Genomic DNA, 24,574 nt, shown 5'->3' with positions numbered 1-24,574 from the left:
ACTGTGATGAAAAGGCCACAACTAGAAGCATGAAAATTACAAAAGAAGGAACCTCATTGGTAAAGGCAAATATACAATAAAGGTAATAAATCAACCATATATAAAGCTAGTAGGGGGCTTCCCTGGTGGCGCAGTGGTTGAGAGTCCGCCTGCCGATGCATTGGACGCGGGTTCGTGCCCCGGTCTGGGAAGATCCCACATGCCGCGGAGCGCCTGGGCCCGTGAGCCATGGCTGCTGAGCCTGCGCGTCCGGAGCCTGTGCTCCGCAACGGGAGAGGCCACAACGGTGAGAGGCCCGCATACCGCAAAAAAAAAATAAAATAAAATAAACATGGTGGGGGTAAAATGCATTTGAACTTAAGAGCTCAGCAAATATATGCACCCCACTGTTCACTGCAGCATTATTTATGATAGTCAAGATACAGAAGCAACCTAACTGCCTATCAATAGATGAATGAATAAAGAAGATGTGGTGTGTGTGTGTGTGTGTGTGTGTGTGTGTGTGTGTGTGTGTGTGTACCCAATGGAATATCACTCAACCATGAAAAGGAATGAATTCTTCCCATTTGCAACGACACGGATGGACCTAGAGGGTATTATGCTAAGTATAATAAGTCAGAGAAAGACAAATACTATATGATTTCACTTATATGTGGAATCTAAAAACCAAAAAAAAAGAAGAAATATAACAAAACAGAAAAAGAGTTACAGATACAGAGAACAAACAGGTGGTGGCCAGAGGAGTTGGGGGTGGGGGAAGGAAAGAAATAGGTGATGGAGACTAAGAGGTACAAATTTCAAATTGCAAAATAAATGAGTCATGGGGATGAAATGTACAGTGTGAGGAATATAGTCAATAACTATGTAATATCTTTGTACAGTAACAGATGGTAATTAGACTTATGGTCATCATTTTGAAATGTATAGGAAAACCAAATTGCTATGTTGTATAACAGGAACTAACATAGTGTTGTAGGCCAATTATACTTCAAAACAAACAAACAAACTCATAGAAAAGAAATCAGATTTGTGGTTACCAAAGGCAAGTTGTGGGGAGAGGGAGAATTGGATGAAGGTGGTCAAAAGGTACAAGCTTGCAGTTATAAGATAAATAAGTACTAGGGATGTAATGTACAACACGATAAATAGAATCAACACTGCTGTATGTTACATATGAAAATAGTTAGGACAGTAAATCCTAAGAGTTCTCATCACAAGAAAAAAAATTTTTTTCTATTTCTTTAATTTTGTATCTCTATGAGATGATGTGGTCGTCATTTCATGATGTATGTAAGTCAAATCCTTATGCTGTACACCTTAAACTTAGACAGTGCTGTATGCCAATTATATCTCAATAAAACTGGAAGGATAAAAAGCCATAAGACAAGGGAAACAAGGAAAGGAAGCTAACTGACTGACCACTGGAGCCACAATAATAACAGCCCCTGGCTATTCTGCTGACCTATCTATACCCTAAAAGCTGTCACCCTTCAATCTGACAATCCCATCTATCTCTGGAGTCAACAGAAGAGGAGTTGAAATGAGCAGACATCACTTTGAACAGAACAAAGATTATTTTTCAGTAAAGAAAAAATTTGTTTTGCTGCAAGGAGGAAAAGTTTATTCACAAACTATAAAGTTTCTCTTACCTGTTTAGTTCTATGCTGAGACTCCGTGGACAAATTATTGTATGTATAATGGGCCTGTGTGATGCCACAAAACAACACTGCAACCACACCTATAAATACAACAAGTTCCAAGTTCACATAAAAGGAGAGTTCCCAACTTCTATATGGGGGCTCTTATTTTATAGAAGTAAATTAGATGCTTAGTGTTAAAATTTTCGGTTGTGACTTACTTTGTTGAGAGGAACCGCTTCCATTGAAAATCTTTTACATTCTAAAGTGACAGCATGAATCCCAACCCTAACAAGTGTGTTCAAACACTAGAGGGGTTGGGCCACACACAGAAAAAAAATCACTGGCTAAGTCCCTCCTTGTAAGGGTTTACAATTAAAAGGAAAAAGTAACCTACCTGTGAAACCCCATGCTTCAGCCAAGAGGAAGGTACTCCAGGACATCAAGAAGAACAGGCCTGTCTCCAACAACTGGAACTCTCGTAATTTGGTGAACTTTGTCACGTAATACTGTCAAGGTTGATAACAAGATCTCATAATACAGAAGTGTGACTAGAAAAAATAGTAGTCGAAGCAAGGCAAGCATAAAAGCAAAAGAAGGGTTCTCCAGTCTCTAACACAAAAGTCACAGAATAAGGAGGTACCAAAGCAAAGAAACTCTGAATACAAGCATTGTACTAAGGAGTCAGCAGCCTTCCCTTCCATGAGAAAGTCCTATAGCTTAGTCCATCAATTGTTTTACGGGTATCACATGCCTTGCTAGAAACCACACAGTAAAGAATAGACATGACAGTAAAGGACAGGAGTGACAGATCAGATACGCAACATGCCAACTCTATTAATTTGTGACCCAAAGCAAGACAGCTTCCATAATGATAGCAATTTATATCTATTAAGAAATATGTCATTTCCATGAGATTTCATGTTCATTTAATCCTCTAACACCTCTGTGATGTGGAGTATTCCATGATGAAGAAACTGAGGCACGTCCCTCACTCATACTAGTCTAACAAGTATATGTTACTTGCCAGTGGAAGGGCCCGTGTCAAGCTGTGGCGAATCTCAGGCTGGAGTCTACATTCTCTTCAACAACTGTGTACTACAACACAAAGATTAAGTTCCTCAAGGAACTTATGCTAGGGAAGAAATCCTGGTCCTTCTTCAGAACTCTTTTCACTGTCCTTTTATGCCTCAGTTCGTCTGTAAAAAGCCCGAAGACAAGTTTCTTCCACCACAAAACTGAAGTATAGAAAATGAATATATTCTCAGAAAAAGTACTTGTTTTATATGAAAGTACCTTAGAAGTTTTAGAGCTGGAAGCTCTTTAGAGATCAAGCCCCACTCATCTTCCCTGCTGTCCCAGCCATCTACCTTCCTACACTGAGGTCCCATGAGGTGAAGTGTCAATGCTTCTATATCAGAAGCTCCAAAAGGCAGAGGCCACGTCTGTCTTGTTTATCTTTGATACACAGGGCATAGCATGTGGCATGTAGCAGGCAATCAAGAAATTTTTTTGAAGAATGAAACACTGATATAAAAAGGAAAACTGAAGTTCCAGAATTTTAGGGATATTTGCACTTAAAGAATCCAATAACAGAAAATTTAGATCCATTTATTAAACTATCATTTTCTATTATATTTTAACTTATTATATTTTAACTTAAAACTACAATGAGTAAGAAAAAAAGAGGGTTGTTTTTGAATGAATACAAGATTGACTTACTCAATATTTCTAACAGCAAATTAGTGGCAGTGCATAGGACTCGAGAGCAGAAGGTTAAAATCGGTGACAGCTGAGATGAACTCCCAGCTATCCTAACCTGGGAACCTTATTTTGTTCAACTGGCATCGAGGTCATACATTCCTATTTGTCCTATTAAACGAAGAGCAAAATACTGCCAGGATGAACAGCCGTACAGAACAAGCAGAGGCTCTTTGGAATATATCTACCTTTATATCAATTTAGTCTACAACCTTAAAGTTCACCCCCATATAAAGCAGAAACTAACACACCATTGTAAAGCAATTATACTCCAATAAAGATGTTAAAAAATAAATAAATAAAGTGGATGGATCTTAAAAAAAAAAAAAGTTCACCCCCAAAGGGTCACTGTGTCCAATTAGAATTCTGTAGTGAGTGTTTGAGGGCATGAAGTCCTACACAAAACAATGAAATTCTTTTATTTATTGGTAAAGATGATTGCCTAATGTTTTCAAACCAAGTACTTGTTTATAAGGTTCATAATTATAACACTATGTCAATTATGGAACTAGTGGAGACCATGGAACACAGTATTCAATGACTCTGTGAGGTTAACAAGAAAAGATAAATAGAATAAAAGGATATTAAAGCTGTCACCACTCCAGTAGCAGCACCCATCGCGAAAGAGCCACTGAAGATTCCAAGGAAAATCCCGATAGACTTGAACATGGCTGTGACATCAAAGGTGTGGCTGTTGTCTCCGGCTGGCTGGTATGCTACTATTGAGCTACAAAAGAGAGGTGGTTCTTACTTCTAAGAGGCAACTTTTACTTTTAAAACATTATCTTAAAAAAGAGTAAAATAAATTTAAAAAAATTACCTAGTGTAGAGCTTGAAGATGAAATCAGAGGGCATAAAAACCAAAAGCTTTGGATTTGAATTGCCAAAATAAGGTTGGACCAAGCCTTTTCCTCCAGCCTCAAGATACTGTGCAGTACTATTCTTTTGTGACTCTGTTTATGACTTCCTGGTACTGAGTGCCTGAAAGCCCTAATGTACTAATGTGAACAAACTAATGAAAAATTCCCCGTATTTCCAACAGAGGCATAAGAATATAAAGAATATTGTTCAATACTCAACCCGGTCACATTTTGTTTTTCCTGTGGGAAAAAAAAAGATGACTAAAGTACCCTTTCAACTTTTAGAATACCAGAATGGGCCCAATGCCTCCTATCTATTCATTCACTGAAATGGACTTTTATAGATAAAAGGGCTTGAAAGGCCTGCCAATGAATTAGAATCCACTTGACAGTACTTTTAGCATACTCAGCTGGATCCTCCACCTCGAACTTCTGAAAGAAAGCCACTCTGTAAGAGGCCAAGACAAGCAATTAGAAGGGACACTCTCCATCTTGAACTCACAGTTCAAACCTAGTCTAAAAATACTTCTTTTAAAACAGTCGCCCCAGGAAGTAAATACAGCGGAGAAAATCACTGCTGCTAGTGGGTCTCTGGCAAGAGCACCTACCATTACTAAATCAGTTCTCATCTCAGTTAATTGAGGTGCCAGTGTTTCTATAATAAAGCCAGACTCAAAGACATCATGCAAGTCATGTCGAAGAAAAGAAGCAGAAAAAACACATTCCGAAGAATATAATGAATTCTCCCTGTGGTTACTGCAATGTTTTTTACGGTTCAAGGCTAAAAAATGGCCTTGCTATACCATGTTTACCAAGTTCTCTTCATACCTCGCTGGTTAAACTAAAAAACAGAACAAAACAAAATAAAATCTAAGACCAAGCTAAAATTTCCTAATTTTACCTATTTTATTGAAGTATGACTCTAACATGAATTTCTGGTAATGGCATCTAGAAATTTCTGAGACTCAATCTGAATTGAAAAATTTAAACATTTGCATTTAAATCTTCAAAGTGACCAGATCATTTTGGGACTGGTAGATTTGATATTATTTCAGTGAATAGGAAATGGCCTTTAATGTCATGCTATCTTACCTACGCATAAAGGGCTCCACCACTGTAAATGAGATTTGACTACATTATAGCATGAAAATATAGCGGCTGGCTGGAGAAAAGAAAGGATATTGCTACAATAACCTTCCTCCCTGGCGATAGTTTTCAAAATGCTGGCAAGAACAAAATATCGATGCCACGCCTCCTGAGACTGCTTTCCCTGGATTGGTTCATGGAAATTCAAGATTCACACTAATCATTATTTTATTCTTTAATCACTAAAATGTATAAGAACACAGGAAAAGCATGGTGGGCTGAGAAGAGATGACAGGTTTGTTTTCTTCCTTTTCAGTCAAATGTTGGCCTCTGGATTGAAATCTTAATTCATCTTTTCTACATCAGTCAACATTTTATCTTGAGGCAGTAGCATTTTTATGAATACTTAAAAAAAATCCTGAGAGTAATACAATGTACAATTTAGGGGGAAAAAAATCACCCCATCATTCCACTACTCTGACAGATCTATTATTTTCCTTCTGTATTTCTTTCCCCTCTTTTTGTTACATGCATGCTATTTCATGTTTAGTTGTAATCATAGTGAACATATGGTTTTGAATTCTGCTTCTTCAACTGACAATGACGTAAGAATTATTACAGTCTAACCATGGTTTTTTAAGACTTCAAAAATGATCCAAATGGATATAACATAATTTATTTAACCATTTCCTCTCTGTCGGACATTTAAAAGTTTTGCTTCTATTATTTTTGCTACTATAAATAACAGTGTGAAAGAACTTATTTGTGCTTTCTACAAATTTTGGACGATTTTCCTGTGCTACATTCCTAGAAATAGGGTATTACTATACCTATGGCTCCTTTTACATGTTGAACAATGGCTTTCAAATAGATCTGTATTACATTTCAGGAGGGAAATATGACATCTCTCAACGTTTTAGTGATCATATCCATTGGCCTAGAAATTCTACTTCTAAAAAATATCCTACAGAAATACTCTCAAGGATTCACACAGATTTACACATAAATATGTTCACTGCAGTGCTATTCGCAATAGTACGATATTAGAAAACACCAAATATTAATCAACAGGGGGTTGGAGAGGTAAATTTGTAGCGCATTCATACAATGGGATAATGGAGGTATTAATACAGTACAATGTCTACGTGAAAAAAGCAAGTTACAGAAAAGCACGTATAGTGCTATGCCTCTTTTTGTTTAAAAGTTAATATATTTATATGTATGCTAATATCCTAATGGAAAAAATCTGGATAAAAACCTTAATAGTGGTTATTTCTGAGAGCTGAAATTTCAGGAATTTTCTACTTTCTAAGTCAACTACTTTGAATATTAATTTTATTATCATAATGATAAAATATAAAAGAGTAGGTAATACCAATTTCAATGTCAACAACAATGTACAAGTGATATAGTTTTACAACTCCAGGGTTTCTCAATCCTGGCATTATTGATATTTGGGGCCAGATAATCATTTGTTGGGTGGTGGGTGCTGTCCTGTGTATTGAAGGATATTTAGCAGCACCCCTGGCTTCTACCCACTAGATGCCAGTAGCAACCTCCTCCCATTCATGATAACCAAAATGTCCCCAGACACTGCCAAATAGCCCCTGGTTGGGGGGCGGGGGGCTGCAAAACTGTCCCCGGTTAAGAATGACTGTACTAGACCATTACCAGCAGTAACTATTTTCACTAACAATTTTTTTTCTTGTTAACTGAATAGGTAAAAATGGCCACTAATTTAATATGTATATCTCTGATAACCAGTAAAGTTAAAGAGTTTGTCAGCCATGTTTGTTTACTCACACTTATATTCTATAAAATGTAAATGACCCTAAAAACATATTTTAAAGTAGTATGAATTTAGGTCTCCAGGGTAATCATGGTATATCCATTCAGAGGTATGCTATGCAACCTAGACTTCATCTCTAACTAGATATGTATGACACTACATCAGTACACACAGCTCTACCTCATACAGCAATATATGAGGGAACCAGTTTCACTCCACCCTCACCAGATTAAAAGCATTAACGTTAACAAAAAAAAAAAGTCACTGCTAACCTAACAGGTCAAAAAGCAAACAAAAGCAACTTCCAACATAAATTTCAAGAACAGATGTCTTAACCTGTTAATTGCCAAGCAGAAGTCCTTCAGAAAGGGGCCCCCCTCTTTGTAAAAGGCTGTTTCTATAGAATATACACATTAGAAAATCATCAAACAGAAATCAACACAAGGTAGACTATTTATTTCTATCTAACGTACTTTTAGAGGCAAATGAAAGATGATGAAAAACATAACGCCGAGCACTCCAGCTAGTGACCTCCCATAGCCAGCAACATCACTGGTTTCCCTTCATCTTTTGGGCAGGAACTCATTTGCTCACTTCTATTAAGATACTTACACAGCTAATGATTCCCCGGGTATGATACTCTTTAGATACAGTCCTTCTCCACCACAGTTCCAGCAGACTATGGAATGAGTTAACTCATCGCCTGTGAATCTAGAATAGTACTAGCTATGTACCATCCTTAGGAAAATTGAGGAAAGAATCACTTGAATCGTTCTCTACAAGGCTTAAATTCTCTCACACGACCCTGTTTGAGAAAGGTTGCAACAGAAGGACAAGAAGTCCTTTCCTCTTTGTGAGAAGTGTAACGGAAAGGGCACTCTCTTTCTAACACATTTATTCTTCACCAACACTGATACGTACACCCCCAAGCTCAAAATTTTCTGATGAGTTTTCTTCTTTTAATACTATTCAACTGTTCTTGAAGTTGCAGGAAATAAGTTACTTTATTAATGGAAAAACTAAGGCACAGGGCACATCAGCTTAAGATAGGACCAGAAAGGAGATTTTTCTGACTCTTAATCCATTAGGGCAATGAGGAAGGAACACGTATTAGTAAACGATTAAGTAGCAGAATAATTATCTAGGATGGCGAATTGATGCTAAAAGTAACTACCTGTACCCTATTCTCTTCGTCTGGTAGCACTGGTGATCTTACATGTTCTTTTGTGCTGAAAACTTCAACAATCTTTGTAGCTTCATTTTCTTTTTATAACACGTAAGTTATAACCACACTATCCATTTCTTCCTCCCTTCAAACAATAGAAAACTTTTACTTTGCACCTATCATCCTTGAAGGTACATACATTTAGTATCAATATTAGTTCTAGCCTTTGGGCTTTATTTCTTAAATTAAATTTACATTAGTTGTAGACAGCTGCAAAAAAATCTGGCAATAAATATGGTGGAGGGGGTAGAATTTATATACATTACATTCACAAAAGAAGATTTGATCTTTTGCACAGCTTCATAAACAACATTTAAGGGATTAGTGTTACATCTCAGAAAGGATAATTTTCACTTTGCTGTTAGACAATGGGGGCAATCAAGCTGTGTAAACCAGAGTCAGTGACTGATTACTCTTTTATAGTTAATGAAGTGGAAATTAAGGAGAGAAATAAAAGTAAGGAGGAAAGGTGAAGGGGTTTTACTTCTCTCTTGTAGAAAGTTCTGGTGTGGAGTAAAGGCAACTGTCTATAGGATTAGATATTTGCTTAGCAGGAGTGAGTTGGCAGGACTGAGTTCCTCAGAGGTTCAGACCCATTCTTTCACCTGCAAACACCTTCTGGTAGCATGTATAGTAATTTCTACAACTAGATTAAAATATTGCTCATTTTCATTATCTTTAAAAAGTGTATTATTTAATACTTCTAAAAATTAAAAAGTTTCTGAAATTATGTAAAATAAGAGAAATATGAATTAAACTATGAGGTATTTCTCAATCATCAAATTGGCAAAGATACCAAAGTCTGACAAATACTCTGTTGGTGAAGCTATGAGGAAACAGGCACTCCCACAATTTGGTGGTTAAAATGCAAAATAGCATAATACCTTTGACAGGCAATTTAGCAATGTAACAAAATTACAAATGTATTTACCCTTTAAGCCACTCATCTCACTTCTGGGAATTTATCCCACCAATATACCAGTGCATGTATAAAACAGGTTAAGTTCAAGGTTAATCACTGCAGCATTATTTGGGATAGCAAAGAACTGAAAACCCTTTATGATTCCACCAATAGGAGACTGATTAAATAAACTATAGTACAGTTCATAGAATACTATGCGCCTGCAAACAAAGAATGAGAAAATTCCTTGTTTTGATACAGAAAGATCTCCAGAATATAGTTATGTGAGAGAAAGTCAGGTAGGTATAGAACATATACAGCATGCTACTTTTAAAATAAGAAATAAGAGGCAAATAAGAATATTTATTCATATGTGTGCTTACATTTGAATAAAGAAATACTAGGATACACAAGAAACTAATAAAATGGTTACCTATGTAAGGGGCTACGGGGACAGGTGGATGAGGACAGGAGTAAGAACGTGACTTTTCAATGTATACCTTTCTATATCGTTGTGATTTTTGAACCATGTGAATATATATGTACGCCCAAAATTTAATTTGATGAAAAACTAAAACGTCCATGTTATAATGTTAAAACATAATACAAAATTATACATACACTACAATCACAACTATGTAAAAATACTATGCATAGAAAAAAAAGAATTTTTAAAAATGTCCTAGAATGTTTACAGTAATTGTCTTTAGGTGTCAGGAGTACATATCATTTTTTTCCCTTCCTTTTCTTCCGTGCATTTTCCACGTTATCTATAAGTATATATTTCTTCAAGAGGAAAAAAATGCTTCAGTTTTTCAAATGTTTCCATTCATAATGCACTTCACTCAATAAGTGACTTTTGGTTCTTAGAACCCTAACATTCAATATACAGAATATAATAAGAAAACAAACACTTACGAAGATAGCACTATGGCAACAGCATCATTGAGGACACTTTCACCAAAAAGAAGTGCATAGAGTTCAACATCAACTTGAAGCTCGTGGAATATGGCAAGAACAGTCACTAGCAAGTAGAAAGAGTCAGAGGAATATTAAGACATTACAAATATAACATTTTTCCCTTCACAGATGACCGTAATAGCTATTTAGAAATTCATTCTTCATCTCAGAATTCAATCCTAATAAACATTCTCTTACCATATCAAAGATTCAGTAATTTTATGTCAATATTTTTCTTTTCCATAACTGTGTACCTGTAGTATCTCCCTTCTCTCTCTTACAAACAGCTGAAAATAACCTTGGAGGACTGAGTTGGCCTACATTCTTCACGCAAATGCTAATAATCTTGTCTTGTACATTTCTTTTCCATAAAAAATACATGCAGAATTTCTTACAGACCAGGTGATCATTAATCTTTGATGAAGAAAACTATTATGAAAAGCATTTCCTGCTGCAAACTTCATTTTTTCCTCGGAGTCTTACAACTCACTTCTATTTGACTTACAAATTTCAAGCACACCGGTTTAGCAAAGACAGTAGGAAATGAAAACACAAGTTTGGTTTTCGGTTGGGATAAAATTTATGACCAGAATTACAGCTGCTATATTTAACTTAATAAGAATCCAATCATCAGGCTTTTACAGCTTGAGAAGAAAAAAAAACCTTCTCTTAGGAAACAATTACATGAGAATTCTTAGAAAATCAGAAGAGACTGAAGTTGCATTATAACTTTAATTGCTGAGTCACGTACAGCTCACTTGCTAAATAAACCCAAGCAGACATGAAAGATTATTATAACCAGAGTTGGGAGAGTCTCTTCAAATGCCAACCAAAAAACAGGAAGCTTGTATTTTAAAAGATATAGTTTCTACTGCAAAGCATTTCATCTGGAATATCCTGATATCAAAGCTAACCAAGAGAAGGAGAAAAGGAGCAATGCTGTAGAATTTTAAAAAGAGAACCTATGGCTCATCCTTCTATCAAGTGAACAACTGCAAAATAATAGAATTATTATATGGGCAAATACCTATATAATTCAGAAGAAATATAACTATCCAGCTTTATATAAGCAGAACAGTTTTGCTTGAGCCATCCAGGCAATACTCCCACCAAAACAAAACCAGTTTTAAGTAATGTAGCCAGTCCAACTGACTCAGGTTTCTCATGGATTTTGAAAAGTCGAGGACCTTGCTTCTAGTAAGAGAACATGGAAAACAGAGACCACTGGCTTCCTGCAAAAACCATCCCAACTTCATACTGATAATGGGAACAGCTACAAACAGTAAGGGGGCAGCCCTGACTATCTTTAAGGAGGCGATTTGCTTTTCAGTTCTAAAAATGCCAAACTATACAAATACCTCTCTAAAATGTCCTCTGAGCTTCTAAAATCATCTCTTATAGAGTACAGAGCATATTTTCCTACTTTCTATAACACTCTGTGTTATCAGAGTTAACATAGGAATTCAGAGATAACCTTTGACTATGCTGGATGATAATTAAAGATTATTAACTTACAAGGTCAAAGGGTAAAAGAGAACAAACCTCTACCAAGGATCTAAAATCTAGCATCAGTAAAAGAAAACTTGCATCTTTAGTTCAAAAAATGCAGTCTCTGCTCTTCAGCCTATATATTCTCTAAGTTCTTAATCTGAATGTAGCTGTGAAGCTCACCAATACTATATTAGAAAAACTACCATCTAACTCATCTAACTCAATACAATTAAATTCATTCTCTAGTCATGCTAATATCAAAACTATTTTATAATCCAAAAGCCAATTTTATAAAAACAATTCTTTAATGTATATTACTGCCCACCAATGACCCCAAATCACACTTGTTCTAGCACAACAGCCTTCTAACAATCATTTTAAAACTTTTTTTCTTACTCTTAAATGCAGATAGCTGAATGTAAACAGATTTTTAGGGATCTGTTTTCTAGAGGCTTGAAAGGAAATGTATAGTTATTACCCATCTTAACTAATATAGTTCATCTTCTATACCCAGTCACTAGGGATAGAGACCAACCTGAATTTCTGAAGAAAATACCTTACAGCCCTCATTTAAACATCATCAAATTGTGGACTAGTAATAGGAAATACAGTAAAAAGAAACAAATGTGTGCTTAAGCCAAAAGGAGCCATTAATTTTGTTTTTTTCCTCCACAGTTGGAAAGTATAGTAAGATAGGGAGTACCTAATCCTGAATTCTATACCTCAAAGGAAGAAATACGTACATGTGTGTTGATGGAAAACCACTGTACAACTTAAGTACTTAAGCTCCACACTCATGTAAAACATACCTGGATCAGTTGCTGATACGATGGCACCAAACAGCAGGCAATCTGTAAAGTAAAAATCTCCCGCAAGTTGTCCAGTTACTTTCATCAGTGTTACACAGCCATACATTATTGATCTGTTCAATAAACATATGTCTACTTTAGAAAAAAAATCAACTGTTAAAGAAGTTACAATACAGTAAGAACAGAAAGATGGGTCTACTGTAGTACTTTGTGACTAATCCCAAATTTACTGCATGTCATTTAAATATGGTAATGCCTTAGCCTTAAGGAAAATTCAAACAACTTATCTGTGTGAATACATTTTACTGCAAAAGTTCTTGGACACATTCAAGAATACAATACTGCAGAAGTCAAATATGTATTATTGTAAAATGATAATTTGAAGGCTAAAAGTGTTTTAAGCTTCAAGTACTTACCCAATTACAAAACAAGAAATTGCGGTTCCAAGAAAAGCATATGCTAAGATAGACCCAAGGTTTCGAAAGAAATGTCTCTGACGGGAAAAAAAAAAAAGTTACACCGTGTTAGAATACTCACCGATTATTTAAAAAAGAAAAGGCTTTCTATTCTAGTGTGCTATGCTAATATTAAATGCATTATTCATTCAAGGAAATAAGTAAGAGAAAGAATTTTTGTATGGGCATAAACTTCAGCATGTCAAAAGGATAGGAGAGGGAGGAGGGAGGGGAACCTGGAAGGAACTGCCTGTTTCTGAAGGTGTCGAAGATGATAAAGTCCACGGAGTTTAAGGCTGTTCAAAGTATATGAAATACAAAAGCACTTACTCTTTTCAGACTATATCCCGCATAAAATATGATAGGAGGAAGTAATATGTTGAAAAATACTTCTGGATCAAAAGTAACCTGTTAAAATAAAGAGTTCTTTTAGATGAATTCCCTCAGAAGATTTCTTATTACATTATCAAATGAGCAAAAAGAAAAAAAGATTAAATGTTAAACTGGCAAAAGGCAAGAATATTACCACTGTGGTAAGTGAAAAATATTTCATATAGGATAGCTGTTATTCCACTTCTCAACCAAATGACAAGCAGATGATGGCGTTGGAACAATCAGTTAAGTCCTATCTGTGCAAAGTATCTTAAAATACTATGATAGCAAAAATTTTTTAAATAAGAGAAAGTATGAACATGTCTGCTTTAAATAAGAGACCCAAAACTGGCAACATAAAATTTGGGGGTACAGCATTGTTGTTGGCAAGAGGAAACAGACTTCTTGCATAGGTAACATCTCTAAAGGTATATAACATAATATTGTGGTAAAAAGTTTCTGCACAAGTCAGATTTCTAGTCCTGACAGCCCATTCCTTTTTTTTTTTTGCGGTACGCGGGCCTCTCACTGTTGTGACCTCTCCCTTTGCGAAGCACAGGCTCCGGAAGCGCAGGCTCTGGAAGCGCAGGCTCAGCGGCCATGGCTCACGGGCCCAGCCGCTCCGCGGCATGTGGGATCTTCCCGGACCAGGGCACAAACCCATGTCCCCTGCATCAGCAGGTAGACTCTCAACCACTGCGCCACCAGGGAAGCCCCAGCCCATTCCTTTTAATACCTATTTCCTATAATAATACAGACGCCCCCTTCTGTTCATAAGGCTGTAGTATTTGACATGAACACAGAGCAGCTACACATACTCATGCTAAAATTTCATTTCCTAGAACTCTTAAGGAACTGGAATTTTCCACAGGTGGAAAAAAAACTCTTGCTGCAAAGTAAACTGTAAGTTTGTATGAAATTTTTAAAAGCATTAAAGATGGTCAGGAACACAACCAAGTAGCTATAAAAGCCAAGTCCTGCCAATGTAGAAGGCAGAAGTGGAGGCAAATGGCCAAGGGTGGGCGAAAACAGAGACATGAGCAAAGAGGCCCTGAGAAGCTTCAGGATGGCAACTATGGGGAGGACAGGAGAAAGCAACTCCAGGAATGTCTGGAAGCCAGTAAGACTGCAACCCAACCTACATCAAGCTTCACGCACACCATGGTACAGTACCTGATACTCAGGCTGAGGCCCCTGAAGTTGTGCCAGATTATGAATCAAAGAAAGATTAACTTGTGCTCAGCACAGAACACAATCAAGGCAAGAAAGAATTCAAAAAAATATTAATGGAATATTTTAGGTATTATCAAATAAACTCAATGTGCTAAAGTACTATAAAACTCTAAGGGCCATAAGCAAATTGAAAGAAACACTTATAAATTCTGCTTCACTCAATACTGGTCACCATTTATTACAACTGTAAACACTACAGAGTGAAACAAAAAGGGTTGTAGTACTTAGCCTCAATCAGAAAAGCAAACTATAGACATGTCAATTTCCTTAGCCTTGCATTACATTCGTTAATTGAGGTTTTACTCCATTTGAAAAGACTGATTATTCTAAATATCATTAAAAATGCATTATTTTTCTCCTGAATCACTTTGCTGCTATTATATACCTTAAAAAAAATCCAAAGATTCCCTTTAACGAAGAACTTACCTTTCTAAGCATTTCATTATCTTGAACGTTATTGAGCTCATGTGAACTGATCTCTCCTTTCAGCGTATACTCATAAAATTTTCCACTAACATTTACCAATAAGGTAGTTGGGCTTGACTGCACTTCACAGCTCAGGGTCACATTATTCACATCACTTGGAACATGAATGCCATATCGAAGCACAAGGCCCACCAAAAGACCTGGAAATAATAAAAGAATAATATAAGCTCTTCTTTCAGACAGAGACTACTTCTTTTGTACCCCACACATACCTTTGAATTGATAACAGAAAACCTCTTATGATAGTCCCTTGTGATTCTAAACTCATTTTTAGACCAAATGAAGTTACATTTTAAAGTATTACTAAATTCACAAATCTAAGAGTTCGATATTCATATAAGCCAGTGGGACAGGAAGGGAAAACATTCCCTAGGGTAACAACGTGTATCATTGCGTCCCTAGATCAAGATATAAATAAGTGATTAGGAAGGTAACAAAATGAGGAAATACCTTCAAGTCATCTGTACACAGAATATGCTCCAAGGTGTCCCAACCTAACTGTGTAATCATGTTAGAAATGTGTTTACCACCTCCATCCATCAATTCACAAGACTTAAACACATGCATTTCTCAAGTTATTCCTAAATCACATGGCTGGCCAAATAACACAAATTTTACAAATTGGAAAGTCAATAATTTTTCTAGATTGATCGAGTTCTTCTAATACTAAAAGGTGAGATTTTAATTTTAAAATATGTTTCAAAATCAAAACATGGAACAGAAGTCCTGACTTTGACACTATGATGTCAATGTATTGCTGGAATTTTACTTAGATCATCATATTGACATTCAAATATGCACAATGATCTAGGTACTATAAACCTATACTGATCAAAATGTTTAATAATGATTTTATTGAGATAGAATTCTATACAAAGTTTACCCTTTTAAACTGTACAATTCAGTGGCTTTTAGTATATTCGCAAAGTTGGATATTGATCACTACTATCCAATTCCAAAACATTTTCATTGCTCCACAAAGAAACCCTAGACCTATTAGCAGTCACTCTCCATTTCCCCCACCCTGACTCCCATCCCCTGGCAACCACAAATCTACTTTTTCTCTATGCCTATTCTGGACATTTCATATAAGTAGAATCCTACAATATGTGACCTTTTATGTCTGGCTTCTTTTACTTAGCATAATGTTTTCAGGGTTTTCCATATTGCAGCATGTATCAGCGCTTCATTCCTTTTTACGGTCAAATAATGTTCCAGTGTATAGATATACCTCAACTGCAAATTGAACTCAAACGTCTGGAACTTTCCTTAACTCCACTATTAGTGGCATTTTACCTTCCTGTCTCCTTTCTCCTTTCTCTTTCACCCTAACCAGTCAGCCTTTCTTTTAATATATATGATTGGACTACTATGCTAAGTAGGCCCCCGGGGTTCGCAAATGAAAACAAGGTCCCGCCTTCAAGCAGCTCTCAGTCCAGTTGGTGAAAACAGACTGAATAAACAATTATAACACGATATGTGTGTGTGTGTGTGTGTGTGTGTGTGTGTGTGTGTGTGTATATACACACACACACACACATACACATATATACAAGGTATTATAAAAACAGAAAAGATGTACCTAAGCAAGCCTGAGGGAGTGGGACATTAGGAAAGTCTTTCCAGAGGTATCACCTAAGCAAGTAACAAAGTAAGAGAAAATGGTTGTCTAGGTAGGAGGAATAGTAGTACATACCCAGTCAAGGAAGAGTGAGAAAACACAGCCCGTTTAGGGGATCATAAATAGTTCAGTATGGCTGGGATATAAAGTGGCAAGAGTTGAGGTGTGAAACAAGAGACCTCACGTGTTGGGGAAGGGAGTGTAGACTTTGTCCTGAAAGCAAAAGGAAGCCACAGAACCATAGATGTCAAAGGGCTTGACATCAGATTTTTATTTTAGCAAGACTGGTCTAGACTACAGAGGTTCAGAAAGGCCAGATAGAAGGCCACTGAGGTCATTCACGCACTAAGAGTGCAGGGCCTAATCTAAGAGAGCAGAGATAGGGAGAGAGGGGGATTTTTTTTAGAAAGTATTATCTTGTAGAAGGATGCGGTGACTGACTGGACGGGGAGGAAGGGAGATGAAAAACTAAGAGGAACCTAAATTGACTTGGCAACTAGGTGGGTAAGCTGGCCTAGGCAATCGGGGGGTAGGAGGGCCAGTCAGTGGGACAGGGAACAGACTTACAGGGGGAAATGCGCAGCTCCGTTTTGGACATGTTGAGTTTGATGTACCTGTGACACATGCACAGTTGAGTATGTGGGATCCGGACCTCAAGGAAGGGGGTGGATCTGGACTGGAGATATACACTTAGCAGTCATAAGATGGTTGAAGTGAAGCACAGATGGGATTACTTAGGGAGCAAACAAAGCGGGAAGAGGACTATGGATATATGCTCGGAGTTTTATGCCAAAATTAAGGGGTTGGTAGAGGAGAAGGAGATGATGAAGGACTCTAAGAAAGAAAAGCCACAGGAGTAGGAAGAACAGAGGAGGAAGTGGTGAAAACTAGTAAATGCTGCAGCAAAGTCGAGGAAGACAGGCATTAAGAAGTGTCCATTGGGTTTGGCAACAAGGAGGTCATAGGTGACCTTGCTAAGAGCAGTTTGAGTGAAGAGGTGGGAGCAGAAGCCAGACCAGAGTGGGAAGTGATAAAGCAGAAACGGGGAGTGTAAGAGCAGTAGTTGGCTGAGAAGGGAGAAGGAAGCAGAGATGAAGGATCCTTCTGGTCAACTTACAGTCACATGTATTTTTTTAAGTGAGCAGCAACGAGTAACTGGTAAACAGTACAATGACATCGACCCTAAAAAACGTTTTAACAAAGGTTCAGATTTAAAATAAATGAAAGATAAAATATTTGCAAATCATATCCTGATAAGGGGCTAATATCCAAAATATATAAAGAACTCATACAACTCAAAACCAAAATAACAATCTGATTAAAAAATGGGCAGAGGATCTAAATAGACATTTTTCCAAAAAAGACACACAGATGGCCAATGGTACATAAAAAGATGCTCAATATCACTAATCATCAGGGAAATGCAAATCAAAAGCACAATGAGATATCACTTCACACCTGTTAGAATGGCAATTATAAAAAAGAAAAAATGGCAAGTGTTGGCAAGGATGTGAAGAAAAGAGAACCCTTATGTGCTGTTGGTGGGAATGTAAACTGGTGCAGCCAGTATGGAAAACAGTATGGAGGTTCCACAACAAATTTAAAAAAGAGCTACTATATAATCCAGCAATTGCACTTTTGGGTACTTACCCAAGGAAAATGAAAACATTAACTCAAAAAGATATACGCACCCCTATGTTCATTGCAGCATTATTTACGATAGCCAGGATATGGAAACAACCTAAGTGTCCATTGATGGATGAATGGATAAGATATGGTACATATACACCATGGAATATTATTTAGCCACGAAAAAGAATGGAATCTTGCCATTTGAAACAACATGGATGGAGCTCAAGGGCATTATGCTAAGTGAAATTAGTTAGACAAAGAAACACAAATACCGTATTCTCTCTCTTATATGTGGAATCTAAAAAAAAAATAAAAAACAAAGCTCAATAGATACAGAGAACAGATTGGCGGTTGCCAGAGACATGGGGATGGGGATGGGGATGGGGATGGGGATGGGGATGGGAGGTGGTAGAAATGGGTGAAGGGGGTATAAATTTATTTAAAATTTAAAAATAATAAATGAAAGATACACTTTGAAAATATCTCACCTCCAAAAAAAGAAACAAAATTAAAAAGTGATGGCTGGATATCAACCGTGTTTGATAAACATAACCTGGGAGAGAAAAGGCTATCAATCCATAGTCATCCTGCCTATATGATATAGGAACAGCTCTTTTCTCTACTATCTCACAAGACCTTCTAATTAAGATGTTCAGTAGTAGTAAGTTGTCGCATTACATTTATGTGTAAAAATCACAGTTAAGCTACTACAAACAGTAAAAATATCAGCATAAATTCTTTCCATATCCCCAAGCTTGACTGTGTAAGGAAGAGTACCCACTGGTTCTACCGCGCCCTGACCCAATGCTGAAATGTCACTGGGTGCTCTGAGGAGGGCTCAGCACTTGGACAAATCTGAAACACACACCTTGACAGTTAGAACACCAGCAAGGAGAACAATTACTTAGGTTGGAAAAAATCAAGATCCTTTTATAAAAGCATCAGACAGCTGAAAAATTGGAATTTCTTTGAATACAGTTGACAGATCAAGTTAACTTGGGTTCTGTGAAAGGTCAAATCCTAATCACAGAGTTAAAGCAATTCTCACTAAACAGAAAGTACACAAAAGGAGTGCTTTGTTAAGGGGATAAGGCAGAAAATTCTAGCCTCCTACATAGATAGAGGCACAAAAACTACTGATATCATGAAATTTAAAATTATCACTAACAGGCAACAAAGAGTACAATCACAAAGAGATATCTTTCACAAAACAGAGAAGTCCCATTCCTCCTACACATTCCTGACCCTCTTGTGCTGGAGACCCTCCCAGGGATACAGAACTCAGTATCACCCAAGGCTGCAACACTGTATGAGTCTCACAGTGGAAATTGGTTTTCTAATGGATTTCAGCACATTCTTCCAGATTATCACACTAGAAGCCTCTAATAGTCAAAAATATGGAAGGAACATCACTGGGGTATTGAGTGCGGCCAAAATTGATAAGATTTCTACAGATTAAAAAGTGTATGTATGTGTGTGTGTATTTATTTATGTGTGTGTGTATATTGTGTGTATGTACATATATAACACTTATCTACTTCTTGAAGAATGCTGTTAGATTCTGTCTGAAAAGCTAATTGAACTACTACAAATCTCTCAGTCATTATTTTCTCATCTATAAAATGGGGATAAATGACTTGCCCAACATTATTTGGCATTAAGTGGCAAAACCAGAACTGAAATCTGGGTTTTCTATTTCCAAAGTCTCTATAATTTTCTAATCACCTGCTTGCTCTCTCATCACTACTAACTTGCTCTCTGGTGATTATGTCTCCATTCTCTCATAAGCTTCCCTCACAACTCACCTCCAAAACCCCTGTAACTTTAAGTGTTAACTCCCTTCATATCCAACCTTATTAAATTTAGTACAGTAGAGTGTAGGAGAAAAAGCACAAGTTTGGAAGGCAGATAGAAGTATGAATTCTGGCTCCATCAAGTTCTAGTCTGTGATCCTAGGGTACATAACTTCTCACTGAACCTCAGTTTCCTCATATGTAGTGATGATACTACTAACCTGTTTTGTCTTTATAGATAAGTTTTATCTCTTCAACATGAGGCAATATGGTTTAAGGGGCTAACAGAATGGGGCTCCTGAGGCCGATTGACTGTGTTTGAATCCTGCCTTAATACTTACAAGTTATGTGACTTTGGGCAGGTCATTTAACCTCCCTGTGCCCCAATTTCCTCATCTGTAAAATGGGAAAGATAATAGTACCTGTCTCACAGGGTCGTTATGAGGTTTAAATGAGATGATATTTGTTGAGCACCTAAGCAGTGTCTAACACATTATAATGCTCAGTAAACACTACCTATTCAGTCACTAGATTGTAAGTGCTTTGAGGACAGGGATGATGACTCATATCTGTATTTCTCATCATATCGCATACATCAAAGACACTTAATAAATATTTATTGATAAATCGCATTAGTTAAACCTAGGACTCTGGATGCTGTAGTTTAAGGCATAATAAATATTGCTTCCCTGTCTTCTGATTTTTATACCATCTGTAAGCATACTGCAGTGAGTGATCACTTTTCAGACTTACTAACGGTGACTCACTTTTAAGCTTCTTAAGCAAGCTAGCCCAATAAACAGAACACTTGGGTGCTTCGACATTGTAACTGGGGCAATTAGGCTATATTACAATCTAGAAACTGACCACATTGGCAACTTAATCTCTCTCTCTCTTTTTACCCCGGCTTCTCAAAAAAATAAAGGAGAAGCTTATTTTAAGTAGCATTTTTCTGGGATTTAGAGCTAAATCATCAGTGGGCTGAATCTTGGAGGTCTGGACATTCCCAGAGTAAGAAGCCCTTTCATCTGGAAGTCAAGCTGAAAAATAAAGGTCTTAAAATAATATATTAACGTAACAGCTATAATGGTACAAGAGTCGTAAAAATAGGTAAATGGCAGATGGTAATTAGGATTAGAAAATGTCCATTTCCATGGCAGTGAAAATACTTTGACCCAGCCCCATCTTTTCTCAAACTGGACTTGAGAGTTGGTCAGGAGGCTGTTCATCCACAGCCCCCATCACCCATATTGAGAAAATGAGACAGGCTAAAGAATGCCAAGTCGTGGCAAATCAACCCAATTCGACTCACAGATAACACTCTTTCACTTTATATTCCACAAGAGATACCCTTGCTTTTCCTTCACAAAATACCAACACTAAGGTACTCCATCACTTTTCATTAACTTAGAAACATCAGGGAAAGCAATCAGTAATCCCACTTTTCTCCTTTAGCCCAAGAGTTAGAGGAGGTTAATGATTATCAACAACCAAAGAGCAAATATTTTCGGGGAAATTCTAAGTCCCTATTTGATTTTTATAAAAAATACTATATCTGCCTCTTAACTTACAAGACTGAATAATTAAAAGAACTATTCTGAGCCTAACCTGAGAAAATGCAGTTATAACAGCAATAATAATAATAGTATTGCAGCTCTCATTTAATGAGCATTTACTTAGGGGTCAGGTACTAAGCTAAAAACATTTCTTCCTCACAATAATGCTACTATCATTGTTCCTAACTTATAGATGACAGTGTAAGAAGGTAAGGGACTTGCCTAAGATCACACAGAGTTATTGGCATAGTAAGACAGGAACCCAGGTCTGACTCTAAAGCAGGGGTTGGAAATCACAGTGATGGTCTGTTTTTGTATGGCCCAAGAGCTAAGAATGGCTTTTAAATTTTTAAAGGTTTACAGAAAGGAAAAAAACAAAACAAAGAAGAAAATGCAACACATTTTCACAACACAGAGATTGATGTGATCCACAAAGCCGACAATATTTACTCTCTGGCCCTTTACAGAAAAAATCTGCAGACCTCTGGTCTAAAGCCTTACATCTTTAACCACTTCATCACACTATATCTCTCTACAGGAAAGAGGTTTCTGTGATCAGTTCCTTCTTTTAACACCGTAATACTTACTTGGCATTTAATGGAATTTAAGATGCCTTTATTTTCTTTATATGACCTGTCTACCCAAGAAGGATAAGTTCCTTGAAGGTGGGGATCACATACTTCTTTGTATTTTCTGTGCATAACATAGTAGGCTGAGTAGCAAAGGTTTGTTGAGGACAGTAAATAAATCACATACAGGTATACAGAGAAATTATATAGAGATATATAGCTTATCTGGCTAATTTAGCTTAAGGAGCGCTGCAAATAGAATGCAAAAAAACCCCCATGAAATATGAAAACCACCCAATATGTCTAAAAACTAAGAATCCTAGGGAGCAAAGATATTTTGCACACAGGCTTAGAATTTTATTACCTTACAAATGAAAAATAATCCTGAGTTCCTGCATGTTCCTGATGGACACAACTACCTTTCCTTGCTATGCTACCCTTGAGCTGCACATTCCAGAAGCCTGTATTTACTGGAAAGGGGCGGGGGGGGGGGGTGAGGCGTGTGTGGAGAAAGGTCCTTTTGTGCCAGGGCTTCTCCCACCTATCTGCAAGCCTGAGACACAAAGCTCAACAAGCTCATCAGTTTAAGCCTGTTCCAAATGAAGATAATCTTCACTCGTGTACTGCACAGAAAGGATTGTTTGTCTGCCCTCATCTCTCCAGCCATACATGCCTCCGCGGTCATCTTAGATTAAGACAGTCAGCAATATGCATCTTTTCCTCTCATGAGGCCAAAATGCCTCCGAGTCCATGGTTTGATTTGCCCTTCTCTCCTCATGACCAAAAAATAAAGATAAATAAGAAACCTCGCAAAGAAAGCACACTAAGACACAAGAACTGAAGCCATTTACTCAACGATCCGTCAATAATCTTATGCTACCAGCAAGTCACCCATAATACCGCATATGCGTGGTGTTCCTAATTACTGTTTGGCCGAACTGTCCTGATCATCCTACAGTACAACATGCTGCTGGAAGATCTTTACCTCTTGTCCTCACCGCGGCACGGCCTGAATTAGAAGAGGCAACCATACGTATCCATATCAGATATTACAGGCATAGTACAATACATCAGAACGTCATCAAAAATGCCCTAAGCCTTCTTTGGCTTCTTTCCTGTTCAGGTTTTTACTTGGGGTACACGGGAGTCAGCTTTTCATTCTCAGCCTCCAAAGGACAGGGCGTAGCAAGATCTGGGTGATGAGGACAGGTGGACTCTGGCTCCAAAAGAACGTCAGATGCTGAGCAGCAGAGATACTACTGCAGCTTCAATGGACCTTAAACGAACTGACACCCAGAGAAATGGATCGCTATGCTGGCTTCCCCTCCCCCAGTCCTCAGTCTAATCTGAGACACCGCACCCACTCCCTTCCCATCCTCAATCCCAGGTCCCGAGCTCGGTAGGCAGAGGCGGAGGGGGTGGCGGGTGCGGAAGAAAAAGGGGGTGGGGTCGGAGGAAAAAAAGGTGCGGACCGGCAGAGGAAAGGGGGCCGCGAGGCGGAGAAAACGGGGGGCGAGGCTGAGGAGGAAACGGGGTAAGGCAGAGAAACGAGGGGCATAGCAGAAAAAAAGGAGCGCGAAGGAGAGAAACGGGGGTGGGGGAGAAAGGCGAGACGGAAAATGGAAGGAATTGGAAGGGGAGCCGAACGTAGGCCGTGCAGGGCCAGGAGAGGAGGCGAGGCAGCCGGGTAGCAGAGAAGGGGGGGAGCGCCAGGGGCGGACACGGGCTTGAGGCACTTGCCATAAATCATAGCCAGGCCGGTTTCGTGCAGGAAGCGGGCCCGGCGGTGCTTGAAGAGCCAGATCGTGAGAATGGTGAGCGTGAGCAGCAGGATGAAGATGAGCAGATTGGCGCTGTCCTGCCGGTGGCTCTCCTCCGCCTGCTTCTCTGACACGATCTCCTCGTCCATGGCTCTCGCTTCTCCGCCAGCGCCGTCCGAAGCCCCGGCCCAGCCAAAGACTCCCACTGCGAGGAGCAACCAGAGCGGCAGCGTGAGCCGGCGGGCCCGGGGGCCACCGCCGCCGACGCCGCGGCGGAGGGGCGCCCGCAGCCAGCCGCGCCGAGACATAACTCCCCCCGCCCCCGGCCCCGCTCCTCACCCGCAGTCGCCGGCTGTCGGACCACTCCCCGAGGCCTCACGGGAAAGGGGCGGGGCCCCAGGGAAGCCGTCGGAGCGCGCGCCGCCGCCGCCGCCGCCCCCGCCGCCGCTCTTAAAGGGGACGCGACACTCCCAGCGCGCTGGGCCCCAAGCCTTTGGCCTTCTGTCCCCCACTGCACCAGCTCCCCGCTCAGGCTCCGCTGCCAGGCAATGAAAGACCGTCGAATCTAGCCCACTGCC

The 24,574-nt window shown here is 38.5% G+C and overlaps 1 protein-coding gene across 2 annotated transcripts in view; it reads right to left on the bottom strand.

Annotated features, from left to right (window-relative positions):
- SLC9A6 (solute carrier family 9 member A6) overlaps window positions 1-24,306 on the bottom strand; it is a 52,477-nt gene extending 28,171 nt beyond the window's left edge. The window contains exons 1-9 of one of the 2 annotated variants that reach the window (XM_065901124.1): window positions 23,977-24,306; window positions 15,006-15,205; window positions 13,305-13,382; window positions 12,936-13,012; window positions 12,520-12,632; window positions 10,178-10,283; window positions 3,984-4,125; window positions 2,035-2,140; window positions 1,650-1,738 (exon numbers count right to left, since the gene is read on the bottom strand). In XM_065901124.1, the coding sequence (XP_065757196.1) occupies window positions 1,650-1,738; window positions 2,035-2,140; window positions 3,984-4,125; window positions 10,178-10,283; window positions 12,520-12,632; window positions 12,936-13,012; window positions 13,305-13,382; window positions 15,006-15,205; window positions 23,977-24,304 (1,239 nt within the window). In that variant the 5' untranslated portion in view covers window positions 24,305-24,306. The remainder of the gene's footprint in view (window positions 1-1,649; window positions 1,739-2,034; window positions 2,141-3,983; window positions 4,126-10,177; window positions 10,284-12,519; window positions 12,633-12,935; window positions 13,013-13,304; window positions 13,383-15,005; window positions 15,206-23,976) is intronic. The other variant, XM_065901126.1, reaches the window with a different exon arrangement.
- Between the last annotated feature and the right edge of the window lie 268 nt (window positions 24,307-24,574).

The sequence above is a fragment of the Phocoena phocoena genome, chromosome X, assembly GCF_963924675.1.
Source record: "Phocoena phocoena chromosome X, mPhoPho1.1, whole genome shotgun sequence".
Lineage (NCBI taxonomy): Eukaryota > Metazoa > Chordata > Mammalia > Artiodactyla > Phocoenidae > Phocoena > Phocoena phocoena.
This window is presented reverse-complemented; position numbering and strand designations above follow the sequence as displayed.